Consider the following 20,171-nt stretch of genomic DNA (forward strand, 5'->3'; position numbering starts at 1 on the left):
TCCTCTCCTAAAAGTATTTAGAGGTGAGGGGCGCCGACCTCCCATTTATTAAAATAAGAACTACACTAAACGGGTTTCCTAATCTTGTTTGCAAAATATACTTATTTGAAGCCTAACACAAGAACATAGTTTTTGGGTTTTGGAGTTGGGCTAAATTGGTAACGAGGCTGGCCCTTCATAGAAGGATTTTTCCAAGGACATTAATTTCCACCGGCCTCTATAATTTCAACTGTATACCTCAACTCAAATATCTCAAGAATTTCATCTCACATCTTTATGGTTTTATTTCTCACAAAGGCGCTTTAATTTGTATGAAATTCTTGTTGGCTTAGTGAATTGAACTTTATTGTGATTGCCCTTATTAGAATATTAGGAATTGTAGAAAGCTAGTCAAAGATTTCTGGGTATTACAAAGAGAGAGAGAGAGAGGGAGAGAGAGAGAGGTGGGACATGTTCATGTGGGTGAGAGAGAGAGAGAGAGAGAGAGAGAGGTGGGACATGTTCATGTGGGTGAGAGAGAGAGAGAGAGAGAGAGAAAGAGGTGGGACATGTTCATGTGGGTGAAAGAGAGAGAGAGAGAGAGAGGTGGGACATCTTCATGTGGGTGAAAGAGAGAGAGAGAGAGAGAGAGAGAGAGAGAGAGAGAGAGAGAGAGAGTGCAACCAAAAACGGGAGTCACTTTCTTTATTTCTGTTTCAAAAGTTTTACAATTTCTTTCTTCTGCTGGGATGTTGGAAGTGGGAACTCAAGAGTTCAAAAATATACTGGCAGGGCAGTGAAACAGCAACTGCCCCTGCACTCTCTCTCTCATACTCTCAGTCCTTGGATCTTGCTGTATGCACATACACACTCCATGATATCTGACATTGTGTCCTTCATCTAGATTTGTTTTCACAAATCTAACCATATGGATGGATTTTATAGGTCTAAAACCAAACCCAGATATCATATGTAGCCTTTTGGACCTTTGGTGTATAGATTTTTCAGAAGCAGAACAAAATTCAGACTACTGAACCTTAAATGCTGATAAGATATATTCTATGTGTCAGACAGAATATGAATTTTTGGGATCTAAAAGTTGGGAATGACATCTCTATGATCAAAATCACTGAAAAATGCCTCTAAAGTGCAATTTTTGTCCTCATACATCCATGACATTGTGAAGTGGATACTGTTAGATGTCAGGTTCTAAGAACCTCATATCAGAGGACACATTGTCATGCCAACGTTGGGTTCTTAATTGTATCTATATTTATGCTTATTTAACTATAACAAAAAAAGAATCTGTATACCTTCCATAAAATGGTAAGGAAATAGGTGTATCTTGAGTATAGAAAAAGAGAAAAATCTCATGTGTGTACAGTTTGTATCCTTCGGTGGTTGCAGTAGAGATTTCATATCTCTTAATGTTGGTAAATGTTTAACTATAGCAGAAAAGTGAAGCAAGTTGGAATATATATTAAATACCATGCAGAGAACTTTCTTTATTGGAGGCTGTAAAGCTTTAGGATTTTATTATGTTAAAAAGTACATGCTGCATTAAGATGCGATTAATTCCTGAACTGCAATATTCCTACATATTGCTTATAATAATTGAATCTTGTTTCTGGAAGCAGTCTTAATGTAGTTTGCCTTTAAGTCATTTCAATTTTTTAAAATTTCCTTTCATTTATTTTTCTTACTGAATTGGAAAATGGGAATATAATTCCATATAAGGGTAAATTTCTTAGGTATTCCCTTAGCTTCATGACTTTGTGATTCTGTCGGTCATTTTTTTTGTTCCTTATTGTTATTATTCTTTGTTGTTTCTTATTAGTTTTGCAGGCAAAGAGTCTCTAAGATGTTTGGCTCTTGCCTTAAAGAGGATGCCTCCAGGCCAGCATACTTTGTCTTTTGAAGATGAAGAAAATTTGACGTTCATTGGATTGGTATGTTAGTGCCTGCAGATCACAACCACAATTACTTTTAATCTTGCTTGTAATCATCACAACTTCAATCAACATGTAAAGATGCTTTTTTGTTGATCCTCTGTTTGTTCCCATGGGAACGTATCTTTTATCTACTTTAATGGTTATTTTTTCTTCAGCTAACGTTGTAATTTGTGAAGCAAGATTTCTTTTCCATTAGCCATAGCTACAAACTGGTATTTGGGGTAATTTATGGTATTGAGTAGAGGACAATGCTTTTTTGGAGGATTTTGAAAAATTAGGTCACAAGAATACTGAAGGGGTTTGTGCACACACATATAGTAGCTAGAACAGAGTTTTTGGATGATAGATCCCAATAGTGCTAGAGGTGTATGATGCATTCAAGTACACAAACACACACAAGGAATATCTTATTAAATTTGAAAAAGAAGGTGCCACTCCAAGCAGATCCAATTTATACCCTGCTTGTTATTTGTGTTCAGCATGAGTATGGTCTAATGAGGTTAATACCTTCACACATTTTTGTCATTGCTGGCTAACTTACTCTACGTCCCTTCAACTACAAATTTTGTTTATTTGACCAAAAATAGAAAGATCTTTAAAGAGAACTCCGAACTATTAAATATTACAAACGACCACCTAAAAATTTACAGTCTTCTAATTCAACACTCTCCCTGAAGCTGGAGCATACATATTAATCATACTCAGCTTGTCACAACATCTAGAGAAATCACAAATCGGAAGAGCTTTGGTGAAGACATGCAGTTTGATCTTCATATGATACATGAATGGTGGCTATGGTTCCTCCTTGAACAAGGTTCCGAAAGTAATAACAATCCACTTCAATATGTTTAGTTCTCTCATGGAAACTGGATTGTTTGCAATGTATGTGGCTGCCCTATTGTCATAATATATCCTCATGGGAAGAGAAATTAACACTCTTAGGCTAGATAGTATGGATTTACTTCAAGTCATTACAGCAGCAGTTTGAGCCATAGCTCTGTACTCAGATTCTGCACTAGATCTTTACACCACACCTTGCTTTTTGCTTCTCTTGGATATAAGGTTGCTCCCACAAATACATAGAATTCTGTGGTAGAATTCTTGTCTTCGACTGAGCCAACGTAGTCAGCATCACTATAGGCTTCAACTTCCAAGACTTTGCCTTTTGTGAACAAAAGTCCTTTACCTGGAGACAATTTCAATATTTGTCCACCATTAAATGCTACACCCCAATGAACTTTCCTGGGTCTTTCCATGAATTGACTTAGCTTTTCCATTGCAAAGCTAATGTTTGGTTTGGTCATGGTAACATAGAGGAGCTTCCCAATAAGGAATCTATATGATTGAGAATCCACTAATTCTGATTGGTCATCATGAAGATGTATGCATGAATTCATAGGTAGAGTGGGCAGTTTAGCTCCTAGCATCCCGGTGCCTTACAATAAATCAGGATCATATTTCCATTGGCATAGAACTATACCTTCCTTGTTGCGAGCAACCTCTATTCCTAAGAAATATTGTAGCTGAACAAGATCTTTCGTAATAAAGTGTTTTTGGAGAAACAACTTTGTATTAGAAATTTCTTGATCAGAGTCACCTGTTAGGATAATATCATCAACATAAACTACTATAATGACCATACTCTTGGAATTAAACTTCTTGATAAACAAAGAATGATCAAGAGGGGATCTCGCAACAACACTTTGAGACCACTTAACTTGTGGAACCACGCACGAGGACTCTGCTTGAGTCCATATATAGCCTTCTTCAGACACTTTTCCACACTTTTCCTGTCGTTGAAAGTTGAAACCCTTGTGGCTGTTACATATAGACAATCTCATCAAGATCACCATACAAAAATGCATTTTAGACGTCAAGCTGATACATGTAGAAGTCATGGTGAATAGCCATGGAGATGATAAGACAGATAGTTCCCAACCTGGCAACAAGATAAAAAGTCTCAAAGAAATCAACACCATAGGTCTGCATGTAGTCCTTAGCAACCAGCCTAGCTTTGTATCTTTTTACAAAACTATCAAAATGATATTTCACGGTGAATACTCACTTGGAGCCAACACTGTCACAATCAAGAGGATTACTAACAAGTTCCTAGGTGCCCCCCACTGAACTAAGGCATCCATCTCGTCTTGCATAGCTTGTCTCCACTAGGTATCTAATAAAGCCTTTTGGCGACAAGTAGGAACTGCATGGGCACTTAGAGCTTGAATGAGATATGAGATGCAAAGTACATTGTTGTTTGCCTTTGTGAAGAGAAATAGGTAAGTTAGGTATACTCACCTATGATGTATTTAACTTATGAGAAGAAGTTGGGGATGATTGTGAGAGGGGTCTTGTTGATGTGTGCAGATCAACGAAGGATCACGAAACTTGGAGACACCAGAAACAGACTTACTAGAAGGAGACTCACATGGGAATGACTCCAATTGAATGGGAGGGATAGGTAGTGGGCCAGATGATCGTGGCATCTCAGTAGATGTAGGAGAGAGAATATACTAAGGCTGAGACTCAAAGAACATGACATCCGCACTGCTATACTCCTTTTGAGTCAAGTATTTATAACCTTTATGATTTCTGGAGTAGCCAATAAAGATACACTTAGTTGCTTGAGTGGCCAATTTATCATGTGTAGGCCCAAGGATGTGAACAAGGCATGTGCAACCAAATATTTTGGGAGCGATCGGAAACAAGAGTCGTTGTGGGTACACAAGTTTAATGGGAACCTAGTTGTCGATGGAGGATGAGGGTAAACAGTTGGTCAAGTAACAAGTAGTGAAGATGACATCTCCCAAAAAATATGTAGGTAAGTGAGTATGAAGCATTAGTTAACGCACCACATTTAAAAGCTGGCGATGTTTTCACTCAGCTACTCCATTTTGCTAGGAGGTATGGGGACAAGTAAACTGAGGGGAAATGCTATTATCAAAGTAAATTTCATTAACGTAGATGCTTTAAACTCAAGAGCGTTATCATTGCAAATGCTTTTAACAAGAATACCAAACTAGACCTTTATTTCAATAATAAAGTTTCTGAGAGTACGTATGACTTCAGACCTTTCTTTCAAAAGGAAAACCCAAGTGACTCCTGAATAATCATCAACAATGACAAGAAAATGACAAAATCTTGACCTACTACCAACTCTGCTAGGACCCCACTCATCAACATAAAGGAGATGAAATAGTCTACAACTGCCAAGTTGACAGGCTTCACACTGGAACAAGTGTGGTACTGATAGATGAGGAAGTAGGTGACAGAGCTTGGAGGTGGATCGATGACCTAGTCTGAGATGCCACTGGAAGGAGGAGGAGAATGAAAAAGTCGAGGAGACTGCAATGCTCATAGAATCAGACAGGATGTAGATGCCCCCTTGCTTATAACCTCTAGCAATGGTCTTCCTAGTTTGCAAGTCTCGAAATTAACATACACTAGAGTCAAATGTAACATGACATTAATAGTTATTAGTCAATTGTTCGACTGATAAAAGATTAGTGGGAAACTTAGGAGCATACGAGACATTAGGAATTGTCATAGACTGAGAAATCTTAACATGTACATAATAGGAGACCATCTGCTATATGCAAGTTTCACATGACGAATCTGAGGTAATGTGTGAAGCAAAGTAAACAATGAAGATCTACTACAAAAGTGTCTCGATGCCCCTGAATCAATTACCCAAGTAGTACCTGTATCATGTAGAGTAGTATTGGCAGACATAGCACCGTCTATCATAACTGTGGAGACTGATGGTTGAATAGATCTGTGTGTTAAGAACTACTCATACTCTGACTTGTTGATATTCACTGTCACAGTCTCAGGATGGAAAGAAAACGAATACCCCTCTACTACTGATGAAGCCGCCTGGACAAATCCAATAAGAGACTGTAATAAATTCTTGCCCTACTTAGATGCAACACCTTTGCCTAGGGATGTAACGAAAGGACGACCATACTTATCCCAACATCTGCCTTCCAAATGTTCTATTTTCTCAGAGTAGGTGTACTGAAATCTTCTACGACCTCTTCTTGACCCTCAGCCTGTGCCCTTTCCCCTAAAGAAACTATCCCCACGGCCTCTTGAAGCTACCAAGACAAAGGCATGAGCATCAGTGGAAAGCTGATAAAGGGTCACAACAAGACGGCTGAGTCTATTGTAAACCCAGCTAGGTCAGGGATTTTTCCTCCAGTCAACATCTGCACTTTTGCTACTGCGTATTTGGGAGAGAGCCTTTGTAGAAACTTTGTCACCATAGACTGTTCACCATGAGTCTTGTGGCATGTGGGACATGGAGGACGCAGAGCTTTCAGTCTTTCATAGACTGACTTGATGAAATCGAAATACTGAGCACGACTTTGATCACCCTGTCGCAAATTAAGTAACTCCTCTTTCACCTGCAAGATTTTGCTCACATGCTTGTCATTAGAGTACGTTTGTTTCAACAAATCCTACATCTGTATGGCAGAGGTATAGTATGCAATAGTAGATGCGATCTGTGGTTGGACACTATTCATGATCCATGACATGACAATATTATTATCTTCCTTCCATGTACTATATTTTCCACTGTTCACCACAAACTCATTTTCTTCTATAACATGCTCCTTCTGATGTCCAATCACAGACATCATAAACACACGAGACCAAATCTCATAATTAGATCCATCTAACTTTACATTAGAGCCATAAAAAAAAGGATTGCCCGTGTTCTTATGCTCATACTACAACTCTGTCTTGCCTTCAGCAGCCATAATGAGAGACTGGACAATATAACCTTAATCTAGTCACGCTTTGATAAAATCAAGAGTACAAGGTACAACAATCAACTTGAGAGGATTTAGTCCGCAGAATTTTTCAGCATCAATAAAAGTACTTAAAAAAAATATCAATCAACTCGCTGTTCAGTAAATCAGTCCACCAAACTCCCACGTGGTAGGCTTCATACCATTGCTTACTAGAATCCACATACGCATATAAGAAAGACAATCAATCTGATAAGAGTATGCCCAACTTGCAGCCACTTTTCTATAGTCAGCCAAAAAAAAAATCTGACAAGAATGTGGTCCATGTGCAGCCACTCTTCCACGAGCCCAGATCTGACTTAGAACTTGCCAATGCAACTCCCATGCAGTTGGTCACACTCCACCACATCCACGTTGAGAACCTAACTACACATACCTCTCACGGGTGATTAGGTTCTCATCCCACGCTGCTCCACTATCTCCTGATCAACAAAGAGAATAGAGAAAGGAAGGGTAGAGGAAGAAAAGAGGTGGGAAGAGATGAGAGAGAGAAGAGATGAAGAGGTCGCCGGAAAGTCATGTCAACCGCCGGCGGAGAAGGGTGGATATCGTCTGTTCTGATACCATGTTACAGCTGGCTATCTTAGAGAGAGAAAAATCATTTAATTAACTAACCCTAATCTCAATAATAAAGAGATTAGGGCAAAGGTAGAGACTTACAAATAACATCAACCAAAAATAGAAAAACATTTAAAGAGAACTCCTCACTATTAAATATTGTAAATGACCACTTAGAAACTTAAAGTCTTCTAATTCAAAAAATAGACATTATTAATATATATTATATAGTTTACTCCTAGGAAAAAAGTTGGGAGTAATCGAACTAGACTTGGTTATAGACATAGAAGAACCATTTGCAATTCTAACAAGACTAAAACAAGAGTGCTAATCTATAAGAATGTCCCCATTTGATGTCATATGACATGAGGTGCCTGAATCAAGAAGTCAGTTAGAATTCATGTAAGATATACCTACAAGAGCATTTACCTGAAGCCCGAAGGAGATATAGAGGAAGTGGAGGTAGCTAACCACTATGAGCCAGAAATTGTTGAATACTCTCGAGAATGTTGGCACGTGGCAGGTGGTTCTTATCCCTAGAAGAAGAGGTTTCTTTTTGTTGCGACATTGTTACACCCTTCTCATCATTCTACTTTTCCTCTCCAGATGAACGAGCAACATAAGCTCCTTTTTCTTCTTCCAGACCCAATTCTTTACATTAATTGCATCGAACATTGTTCATACCTTTTCTTCTTTTGAAAGATCTCTTATTGTCTCCTTTTCCACCATAAATTTTAGTTACAGCAAGAACTGATTCTTCTGCACTCTTACAACCTAAAGAGGTCTCTTCAGCCCTAAGTCACCTGAGTGTGGGGTGCGGTTGCAGGTGCGCGAAGTGGCGAATCTAAAAAAAAATTCACTGCGGGTGCATATATATATATATATATATTTGTATTTATATTCATATTTATATACATATACTATACTCTATAGATAATATTATACTATATATGCATACATATAAAATTTCAACGAAAACTAAATAACAACAAATATATAACTAAGAACAGCATTCTCAACAGAAAAAATGGCTCAGACAGCATAACTTAACAAAAACACCACGGCTCAAACAAAAATACTGAAATAGATGAACATTATAAGTTATAACTGCTGAACCAAGTAGTAAAGAAGCAAAAGAAGATAAAATATCTTAACGAAAAACAAATAACAACAATGAAACAAGTGAAAAACTTAGAACAACGTGCACAAATTGGGGGAAATCAGTAGGAAAGAAGCCAGCACATGAAAAAAAACGAAATAAACAAGATGTTAAGCATGAAACATTCATAAGGAACAAAAAAAAAACACAAAAGAATCAAAGATATGTAAAATCACCGTCGCGGGTCACAAATCACTGTCGTGGGTTGCTGCTTATCGTTGGGCTTCGCTGTCGCCGATATAGTTCTTCTACCGTCGAAAGCTGACGTCGCTAGGCGATGAAGGAGGGAGGGTCACTGGAAAAATCCAATTTTCGTCGGAGAAATCATCGAAGGAGAGCTCGGACGTCGGAGGGAGGTCGAATGAGGTGGGCGGCTACTGAACTGTCATGCGTGAAAGTGCTAAACCTTAAACATGTGAAGTTTGAAAATAAAATTTAAATTTTAAGTAAAAAAATGCAAACAACATTGTCCTCGGTGCACGCTGACCAAGCAGACTTGGCATTGACTTGAGTCGGGTGCGTGTCGAAAATGAGTCATTTTTATACTTGTGCGGCTGACTGCACGGGACTCGCCTGGTGCTGCACCCAAGCCACGTCCAAACTGAACCCGCACGCTCACCCGCATCGCGTCAACATGGGTGCGGGCGCCTAAATGACGCACACAGGTGACTTACCTTCAGCCATGAGCTTAGACATTGGTTGAACCAAAGCGGATAGACTTTGACGATGTAGGATCCCAGTTCTTCTACTTTCAAATTCTGTCCTATGACTGCACATATATCAATCCAAGATGCTCCCAATTATCTCTTGCATTCTCAAATTTGAGTTTAATTAAAGAAATATTAGGTTCCTTTGCTCCAAGTAACCATGACTTTACTTTAGAGTTATTTTATCCCATTCACTAAAAGCTGTCTCAAAGTCTTCATCATCTTTGGCCTTGTCTTCATATATTATGCCCAATAAGAATAGTTTGACCCATCAAATGCAATTGCTATCACTTGTAAAATATCATTTTTATCTATACTTATATAATTCAGCAAATCAAAGCAGTCCCAACAATGATACATGTTGACTGCTAACAACCAAACAACAGACTGATGTATCCAAAAAAGATGATTGTAACTTAATAGCTTCGGAACGACAAGCAAGAGAGCAGACACAAGGCAGCTAGTTTCTATATTAAAGCACGCTGCAATCAATCAGTCTTCTAGCAGCAATTAACAATATCCAGAGTAGTAGCACACAGCTTTCAGCAATATGAGCAAATACTAAGGTGTAACACAGCTTCCGAGCAACAAAACAACTCCCTGACAAAGACTAGAATCACAACACCCAAGTACCCAGCTAAATTACAAACCAGGTTGGCAGCAAGAAAATACAGTTTTGACAACGAAAAACCCCACTCAAAATCGAACCAAAAACAAGTCTTCCACTGATAGTACTGCTATGCTTTCAAATAGGCAGTTTCCCAATAAGGAATACGAACAGTCACCTCAGAAAAAAGACACAACAAATGACATTCAAATCAGTTTTCACGTACCTGGCTCTGACACCATGTTCGGACTTCAAATCCAAAACAGAAATCCAGCTAAAAGTGCAAGTTCCCAAACAAATATGTATTAGCTTCAACCCGACTAGTATGGCAGCAGCAGCCCCAAAAAGATTGGAATCTAAAGAACAAGTTAGTGATTAAAAGAAAAGGACGTAACCCTAAATAAAGCTACAGCAAACAAGATAAGGTACATGACTGCCCTCACGTATGACTCACTTATGAGGGTTAAAACAGTAAAATGTTATAACTTATTACAGTAAAGAGGACAAAAACAGACTTTGACTAGAATAAGGAGACACAAAACTTGTGTATTTTAACAGTTACAAAGTATGATAACATATTTGAAAATTTGAAACATGTTTTGAACTTAAGAAATGATCCAAGACATGCACATCTGATTGCAAATGGATAAACATCTGATATGGTAAATTTATTAAGAAATCCATACTGTGTAATTTGTTTTCTTGTTTGTGAAAAACTTAGACTAGGATCAAGACTCTGTGGAAAGTTTCCTTGTCCATGGTATCCAATGTACTGGAATATAAAGCTCCACTATAGGCACCAGTCTGTGATCTTCATCTTCCCTTTCTGTCTGTGAAAAATGGTCAATCTAGATTGATTAAAAGGGAACTATGATATGGAAATTGGTACTTAAAAATTTTGGCTTCTGAAATACTGACTGATGAACTTATTTAAGTTGATCTGTTTCAATGTATTAATAAAGGATAACCTTTAGAAGAATAATGCTATTGAAATTCACAATTATTGAGCAGCAATACTAAACTTTGTCTTTTGACTTGAAGGTTGGAATGCTTGACCCTCCACGGGAGGAAGTACGAAATGCTATTCTGACATGCATGTCTGCCGGGATACGTGTGATAGTTGTTACTGGCGATAACAAGGTGAGATCAGGATGATTGAGGGTCTTTTTTTTGTTCTCCTTTTCTAATACAACTTGCTGATTTATTATATAAATCTTAAGTCTACTGCAGAATCTCTCTGCCACAGAATTGGGGCTTTTGATCATCTTCCTGATTTTGCTGGATATTCTTATACTGCTTCCGAATTTGAGGATCTTCCCCCTTTGCAGAAAGCATTGGCTTTACAACGTATGGTGCTCTTCACCAGGTACTTAAGAGCTGGGTTAATAATCACTAAGCATATCATCATGATTCCTCCTTGGCATTGCTCGGTTCTTGAGAAATAGTTGTGCTGCTAAAATAGGTGTTCCATTGTATTATTGTTTCTTACAATTCTTATTGGAGTTATGATAATAAGTTTAAATTGTAACTTTGATTAATCTGTTTTATTTTGCAGAATCTGGCTCGTTACTCTTGTAAGAAATAGTTTTGTATGTATGTGTGTGTGTGCATGCACACATATGCATGCAAAAATGTTTTTGTGCCTGTGTGCAGCCTGTTGTTAGCTTTTGTTGGAATTGGTATTGGGTCAGCCAGATTCAAACTTGGTGACTCAGCAGGGTCAATTAAATGACTTAGGCAAGTCGAATTGGTTTAATTTTCTAATAATAAATGATAAATGCATAATTATGGTACATAAATTTATAAAACTCACATGAATAATAACAAAATGCATAATAGAAATTTCTCTCTGTGTTATATATATATATATATATATATATATATATATATATATATATATATAATGATTTTGATCATGATAATGTAACTCTGGAAAGATAATGTGATTTGACTTAACTCGCATCAATCACAGAACTCAGTTGCAATTCTTGATCATATGAGGGCCCTTGCTGTAGCTCAGGCAAGTCAAGTATTGGCTGACTGAGTTTGCCAACATTGTGCATACTAACGTTGAAGGGTCAGCTAAAGCCATTTCTTTCTTTCTTAATCTTTGTCTTCAGGCTGTAACTGTTTACACTTCTGGTTCACTTATCACTTACATATTTGATCAAAAATTCATCCACGTGATCACTTTATTATTATTTTATTTCTGAAAGGAGTTCAATCTCACGTGAGAACAATAATGCCAACTTTCTTAAAGGAAAATTTCCATAGGTCTCTTTTCAGATGTCTTTTGAGCATGTATCCTGCTCAAGGCTCAAGCCACCAACTCACCCCTGTATGAAATAAGTACCTTTGCTTTTCACCCGCTTATTCTGTCCCCTAGTCTGGTTCATTACCTTTATGAAGGTATTTTACAGGAGCTGAGAGAAATTTTTTTCCTTATTACCCGTTCAACATTTTGAGAGGAACTGTTCATAGAATCTGAAAGTTCTGAAACCTGAAGCCAGCATAGTCATATACACAACTTGTTAGGTTTGAAAGAAAGTATTTCAACTTTTTAGTTAATGGTAGTTAGCCTTGAAATGTGGAAATGAAGAGTGTGAGGTTGCTCTTTCATTGTCTAGGATAAGGAGAAATAGACTCTGAAGATTGTATTGCTTCCTGGCATACAAGGCAACTCCATTAACCTATGGTTAAATGTTATAGTAATCTTAAATGAATTGCTTCTATTCCGTAATTTTATGTTATTTATCCTTTTCATTAAAATAATACATCAAATTCTGTTTATTGAATAAACTGTTTTACATGGAACTGCTATCCTGTGCCTGGCAATTGAAATGATCAAAGCAATTAATTATGTATATCTCTCTCTCTCTCTTAATGCATATACTTTACCTTTTTTCGGTTCCTGAACATCTTGAGGAAGAAAGTGTTTTATTTTAAACATCGACTATGTAAATATTCTATTTCTGTCCTATAATTGGTTTATAATTTACTTGCTTACTTGTTTACCTTTTTTTCTTGTTTTTTTCCATATTTTAGGGTTGAGCCCTCACATAAACGCATGCTTATTGAATCACTGCAGCATCAAAATGAAGTGGTATGCTTTGACCTTAACAAGCAATTGTTGACTATGGAATTGCAAGCGTGTTATTTATGTATTACATGTATATTGATTATTGTACATGGCAGTACATTCTTTTCTCATAAACGAAATGTTTTTGTCAAACTGTTTTCTAACAGCTTTGAAGTGTGCATCCTTACATCTTGGTTGTCATCTCTTTTGTTCCTCATTGGCATTTTTCCAGTAAGATATTGTGCCATAGTTCATCACCTGCAGCAGTTCAGTTAATTTTCCATGTTCATGAATTTGAGACAAAAAGGATTTGAGGCACATGAACATTTTCATCTTGTAAATCAACTAGTTTAGTTCTTATGAAATGTTGGAGAAATTACGGTGCTGTAGGTAGCAATGACTGGTGATGGTGTCAATGATGCCCCAGCACTGAAGAAGGCAGATATAGGAATTGCAATGGGATCAGGAACTGCTGTTGCAAAGGTACTCTGCTGCACAACTATGTATACTATTCTTTCAAATTTAAGGAAGTTTCTTCAGTTTTCTTTACGATATGCTATGATTGACATAATTTATGGTACTTGAAGTGGTTATTATGCCTGATTTTCATTTTCTTTCTTTAATCTAGCATCAAAACTTCATGATGGGAGAAGGTTGTTTACCTTCTAGTCCAAATGTATCTTCAAGTTTGAATCATTTTATTTAAGATGATTTTTGTTTGGTCCTTGGAATATTCTATTGATCTTTAAACTCCTTTTTTTTTATTTATTTGTTTGTTGACATTGTCATGAGTCTTGCATGCTTTATGCATGTTTACTTCTAGAAAACATCAAGGCCCAAAAAAAGAAAAAACTTAGGCTTATCTCAACTAAATGAACCATACCTTAACTTAAATAAGGAAATTAAAGTTTATGCCTCCTCTTAAATTATAGATCAAAGTAAACAGATTCTCATGAATTCAAGGGATGAAAAATTTATCATCCTAATCCAGTGAACACATATTGGGTATTGTCATGAAGCCTCCACGTATGTCGCCTAACCCTCTCCATGTACTCCCCGAGTCCCTGGCACCTGAAAAATTCCCCATACAGGGTGAGAACTTCAGAGTTCTTATACTGTGAGTCCAACTTTTGACCTGGCTCAGCCAAGTCTAAGACAACTAGACAAGTCAGGACTAACCCACAGAACTTCTAAATAATAAAGAGATGCATGTACAACTACCAACAACTCACATACAAATAAAAGTACTAATAAACTTGCAAATGCAAATGCATAAAGCGATTAATTATCTTCTGCCATCTTATTATACACAATCTTTAATCCAATCCACATATGAGAGCACCCAATATGCCCAAAACCATAGCTGAGAAAACTCATGAAAATCTCCACCATATCTTCACAAGGGACAAGTCAAAAGTGACTTAAGTGAATTGATGATATCTCACATGTTTCCTTTACAGGCTGCGCAAAGGGCGCAATTGAAATAGCTCACAAAGCATAATGGTACAAGCACATAAGAAAATAAGTCTTTATTGATCACCAATATGCTTAGTGAAGGCATAACTTACAAGGGGGACTAATCCATCCTTACATACAGTAAAGCAGGCTGAAGTAGCCATTAGACTTGTCCCAGTGGCTAGAATTCTAAGCTTCCTCAACTTGGGTAGAATTCATAAAACCTTCTTACTTTTGGGTATTTTTGGAACACCTCAAATTTCAAAATAAGTACATGTACTCGTCAAGACTAAGTTGTTGTTCATGAAGCCACTTTTAATCATATTTGATAGAACCTCCTCTGGGAGGGTTAAGATGCTAAAAAATGATTGGAAGTTTTTTTGGAGTTTAGAGAAGCTGCTTATGCTGATTGAATTTTTCACACATCCATTTTCATCTCTGTAGATTAGAGCTAAATTTAACTGCAGCTTAACTGCTAGATTTGAACTCTTTCATAAATGTGAGGTCGAATCATCTTCACATTGATATAATGGATTCAATTATTTTTTGAATGCCAGAGTGCTGCTGATATGGTGTTGGCTGATGACAATTTTGCTTCTATTGTTGCTGTAAGTTTTAGGCCAGATAATTAACTGCATATTTCCTTTGGATTTTAAGATATTCTGTGTGAACAATAACATGTGAATTATTGCTAGATATGTTTATTGTTTTGGTTGGTGTTTGCTAAGTGCAGGCTGTTGCAGAAGGAAGAGCTATATACAATAACACAAAACAATTCATTAGATACATGATCTCTTCAAATATCGGAGAAGTAGTTTGCATTTTTGTTGCTGCTGTACTTGGCATGCCTGAGACTCTTGTTCCGGTAAGAAATTTCTGTTCCATAGATATTTAGTTGTTTGTATGTGCTAATTCGTCCATCAGTTCATATACTTGATTGGTAATAAAATTTCACGAGTGTTACTGTCAAGTATGTAACAACCTGACCCACTCCTGGGCTTGGGCCCTTGGTTCGGTGGATCTCAACCCGCCCCCTAGCAGTTTTGGCTCTAACCTTAAAAAGGCTAGAACCAGGACAATCATCTCATTAATGACCCCCCTTAATAAGCCCTTGAAGTTCCCTCACAATCTTCAATACGAGACTAAACTTTCTGAGGTGTTACAAAGTAAGCCTGTAATTCTGTCATGGAGACTGAAAGAAAGTATAGAGATATATAATGATGAAACCTACAAATAAGATCTTAAAGATTATGAAAGCAATTTCATGCCAAGAAAAGTTCAAAATAAGGATCAGAGGGCACACTATCACATTATGCATCAGTTACAAGTTTGCAACATAAAGTTGTGCATATTATTAGTTCATGGATCTCAAGCCAGCTGGACTGTTTGATGGGGATCAATCCATGGTTCTTCAGTTTGCAGTTGGCTAGTATCATGTATTTAAGGTGTAAACCACCTTGGATCAGACCCTTGGGTCTCAAACATTGTGAATAAAAACGTGTATGGGTATTATACGGCGAGGAATTTCTCAGGTATAATGCAAAGTTGTATATTTCGGGAAAATCTCGGCGAATTTTTAAAAAATTTAAAAAATTTAGTAAATCCTGAAAATTATAAGAAATATGAAAAAATGGAAAAACACGTATAATACCCGTATTATATGTGTATTATACCCGTATTATACCCATTTTATTTGCATTTTTTATTTGTTGGTGTTTTTTTTTAAAAAAACGCGTTTTTTTCACGTTTTATACGGATGACTTGTTTTTCAAGTTTTATACACGTTTTTTTTCGAATAAAATGCATTTTTTGTGACAATAGTCTCAAATAAAGAGGAATCAAGTGCTCACTTAGAGTTTCCTTCTTCTTGATGAAATCCACCTCTCCCCCACACCCCACCCCCCGACAAAAAAAAAAAGAAGAAGAAAAAATCTTTAAACTGTTTGGTGTTCTTCTCCGTGCCCACTCAGTCAAATTACCCGTTGGTGAATCATATGTCGGGGCTCAGACATTCAGTCAGTTGCTTTCACAAGTTGTCCCTTAAGCTTCGGTTTGTGAGTGCTTTTTGCGTGAAACTAAGAAAGAAAGATGTGCCTAAAAGGAAAAAAAAAAGTAATTCTTTAAACTATCTGATGTCATTCTATTATTCAATTTAAAATAATTTTCATTGAAGTTAGTTGACTATTCATTTGTTTTTACAGGTCCAACTTCTGTGGGTTAATCTTGTCACTGATGGGTTGCCAGCTACTGCCATTGGGTTCAACAAACAGGACTCCAATGTCATGATGGCCAAACCTCGTAAGGTTATTGATATGTGACACTTACATTTACTTCTCCAATAATATTTCCTTTTTATGACTTTTCAATTTGATACATCTCCATTTATCTTTCTAGCTTTTATATTTGATTAAATATCCTTCATTTTGGATTGTTTGTGGAAATTCAAGTGCTAACTCTGGTTTGCTTGTGGAAGTTCCAGTACTAGCAAGTGCTAACTCTTTACTAACTAAACTATTCTCATTGAAAAGATTTCTATGTCATTAGAACTTAGAACTATGTATGGAATTCATAAATGATTTGTTTGCTCTGTCGCACAGCTGTGGGTAATATATATATACACACACACACACACACAATAAAATTGTTCACAAGTAATAAAAATAGTAATTAATGATTAACAAGATATGGTTGTATCAATGATTCAATGGAAACACAAGCAATTTGTTTGTTGCCTCACCTGAGTCGTCTTGGTTGCGGTAACCTTTTTGAGGAATCCTTGTTATTTTGTTTGTTTGTCAGCAACTTTGCAATCATGAAGAAAATGCTAGCTTATACAGCACACAACCTGACCATGGAATGGAAAAAAGATGGCTTTATTTACTCTTTGACCTTGTAAATACTTTTTTGTTCTTACCTTTTTTGTGTTAATGTTAATGCTAATGATTTATTAGCCAATGTTTGATGACCAAGAAAATCACTTCCTTTTACCAGCTATAAACTTGTTATAATTCTTCAGAAGTAGGTTTCTGGAATTGAAAGTTAGTCTTGTATTATAGAAATATTTTGCTCTTTATATTGTTTGAGAGTAACAGAAAATGGACCAGATAGGATGCTATTTTATGGTCCTAAGGATTCTGGTTCATGTAGGATGAAGTTCTGCATTATTTTATCGGCGGTCAGCTTAGTAGCTTTGTGAGAATCCCACTATCTGTTTGGAATTGTTTTACTTAATACTTAATAGTTTCTACTTGTAGATAAAAACATGAAATCATAGAGGTGCCTTTCATTAACCTGCAATGGGAGTGATTCATGGATACTTGGATAATAAGAAATATTGTCCTTTGTACAATTCTCAGGTACTTATCAGTGTGGTTCTATCAGGAAATCAGACCACTTCTGTCTGCTTCTGATCAGGCCTCCTTCCCTCCACAGTGAAGAAACATACATAGTGTATGCAATATTTACCTCAATGATGTCATAAAAGTGATAAACCATGTTGCCAATTATATGAATCTGTTCAGATGGGTGTTACCCTGATGCCTCTTAGATGCTTCTGCTTCAAACTAAGTGGTTTAAGGTTGTTAGTCTTAATATAGTTTGCTGCACATGTGCAGATCACTGCCCTAAGAAGAGGATTAATCAGGTTATTTGAGGTTTTTAGCCTTAATATAAATTTGCGACAGATCTGCAAATTTATGTCGCAAGAATTCCTGTTCGCTTCATGGAGCTATTTTTTAAATTAAGGTGTTGACTGAAAGAAAGGAAGTTCCTCTTGCATGATGGCATGAAAGAGAGCTTCTACAATATAACCACAAAGCGAATGCTCTCACAAGTATTCTCATTCATTATCAAATTAAGGATATATCATCCACTCACGAAGATAATAATAAAAAGGTTTTATTATATAATCTAAACATGTACCATGATCCATACCTACTATGAGGAGATACCAGGTTTAGCTATAGAGAAGTACCCAATGGCTAGATATCTACCCGATAAATGATCCTGACTAGAACCCTTATTTATGGACAGGGAGAGACTAGATCTAGCTGCTGGGAAATGCCCTACGGCTAGATATCTTGCCATTCTATACTCCGATAGCTAGAACTACCACCAACTGTGATGGCATTTCACATTAAACTCATTGCAGAGACAAACCGAAAATACAGAAAAATGGAAAGGTATGTACATGAAAAAAAAGAAACCTATGTCACATGGGTGCAGGTACGGCGATACGGATAAGAACAAAGCAATTTTGAAAATTTTGGATACGCAGATACGACATATTTTATATTCTAAAAAATGATAAAATAAAAAAAACATTAAATTAATAGTTCACTCTTACTATCTCGTAAGAAAGTTTGTTTGTCACAAAAGTGCTGAGTATTTGAAAAGATTGTTCATGGAAATAATTGGATGCATCACAAAAAAATGGTAAAATAAAAAAAAAAAAACATTAAATTTTTTGGCGTGTACCCACCCGTGTCCTGTACCCGTGGGCTAAACCCACGTCTCCATGTCACGTAGGAAGAAACAAATTGCATTATGTGTGTGTGTGTGTGTGTATATATATATGTATATATATGTGTGTATATGTATGTATATATATAAATATATAAAGGGTTCACCATGTTAACTTCTTATGAATTGCCTTACTACTAATTGTTGTTATTATGTCATATTATGCTGATACTCTCTGCCCTCATTTAAAGATTCAGTCTCTCATGATGATGATCTGAAGTATTAAAGACTTCGTCCCAAAAATTTAGACAACAAATTTCTTCAAATTCATGAAGGTCATGATCTTTGTGTTTGTGAAGGTTTATGCATGAGGAGGGCTAATTTTCTTTCTCCTTGAGAAGGAACTAATTGTGCAACATTATCATTTTCAGGATGTCTAACTGAAGGAAATGATGAACTAAGGCATTATCTCAATATATCAAATTTTTAGCCAGCCTATAATATGACATGTGGCTTTTACAAATTAATCTCATGAGATGATTAGTGGCCATGTACATTATTGGGAGGTCCTGTTTAGTTTAGGTTTCTCCATTACTGTGGGCAGCGAAACAGATGTCCTGTACATCTGTGCTCTCCCATTGGTTTGTGCTTTGAAAAGTATTTAACACATTTTCGGTGCTTGGTAGCATATAATTAAAAGGGAGCTTCTTTACTGAAGCTGGAAAATGATGCTTGGTATGAAAGTATCTAATCATTCAGGAGTTAATGCAACTTTGCTTGCAAAGTACAGATATCATTTCAAACATTGAGCAACATCTTATTTTTGTGCCCTTTTTGTGGAAAATGAAATTTTGCTTGCATTGTACATTGATTCATCGAGCAAACTTTAAAAATTTTGCTGTATAGACCTCTGATGAATGTCTTAAAAACTATGTCATGGGGTGTGGGTAGAGTGTGCACACATCTCTCTCTCTCTCTCACGCGCTCTTTCTTTCTCTTGATATATATAAATATATACATATATATATATATATATGTATATATATATATATATATATATACATACATATATATATATATATATGTATGTATATATTTATAGCATCAATAGGATTTTTGGTAAAAACAAGCACAGATATTTATTATTTATATTGGTAAAAAAAAAACTAAAAAAGTACAAAATATACAAAAATGAAAATATAAAAAAATGAGTTTTCTGTGTCAAAGTCATGCCTTGTACACCTGTGTCCTGTTTGATCAACACGGAATGCAGGGTCCCTCTAGGTGTGCCACATGGCATAGCTTGAAAAGTCACTGATTTGTTTCACCTATTTTTTTCCGGATCTTCTAAATAATAAAATAAAATATCTAGCAGTTGCTGTTCTCTTTTATATTTAAAG

General features: G+C 36.3%; 1 protein-coding gene across 2 annotated transcripts in view; it reads left to right on the plus strand.

Annotated features, from left to right (window-relative positions):
* The window catches only part of LOC116253577 (calcium-transporting ATPase 3, endoplasmic reticulum-type), a 116,845-nt gene that overhangs the window by 82,117 nt on the left and 14,557 nt on the right, over positions 1-20,171 (plus strand). Inside the window, exons 20-27 of one of the 2 annotated variants that reach the window (XR_004172491.2) lie at positions 1,817-1,928; positions 10,818-10,916; positions 10,997-11,142; positions 12,822-12,879; positions 13,246-13,338; positions 14,868-14,918; positions 15,044-15,175; positions 16,512-16,608. Coding sequence is in view for 1 of the 2 variants with exons in the window: in XM_031628476.2 (XP_031484336.1) it covers positions 1,817-1,928; positions 10,818-10,916; positions 10,997-11,142; positions 12,822-12,879; positions 13,246-13,338; positions 14,868-14,918; positions 15,044-15,175; positions 16,512-16,613 (793 nt within the window). In the remaining variant the exon portion in view is untranslated. Of the gene's footprint in view, positions 1-1,816; positions 1,929-10,817; positions 10,917-10,996; positions 11,143-12,821; positions 12,880-13,245; positions 13,339-14,867; positions 14,919-15,043; positions 15,176-16,511; positions 16,614-20,171 lie in introns of both variants that reach the window. The other variant, XM_031628476.2, reaches the window with a different exon arrangement.

This window comes from Nymphaea colorata, chromosome 4 (genome assembly GCF_008831285.2).
Source record: "Nymphaea colorata isolate Beijing-Zhang1983 chromosome 4, ASM883128v2, whole genome shotgun sequence".
NCBI lineage: Eukaryota > Viridiplantae > Streptophyta > Magnoliopsida > Nymphaeales > Nymphaeaceae > Nymphaea > Nymphaea colorata.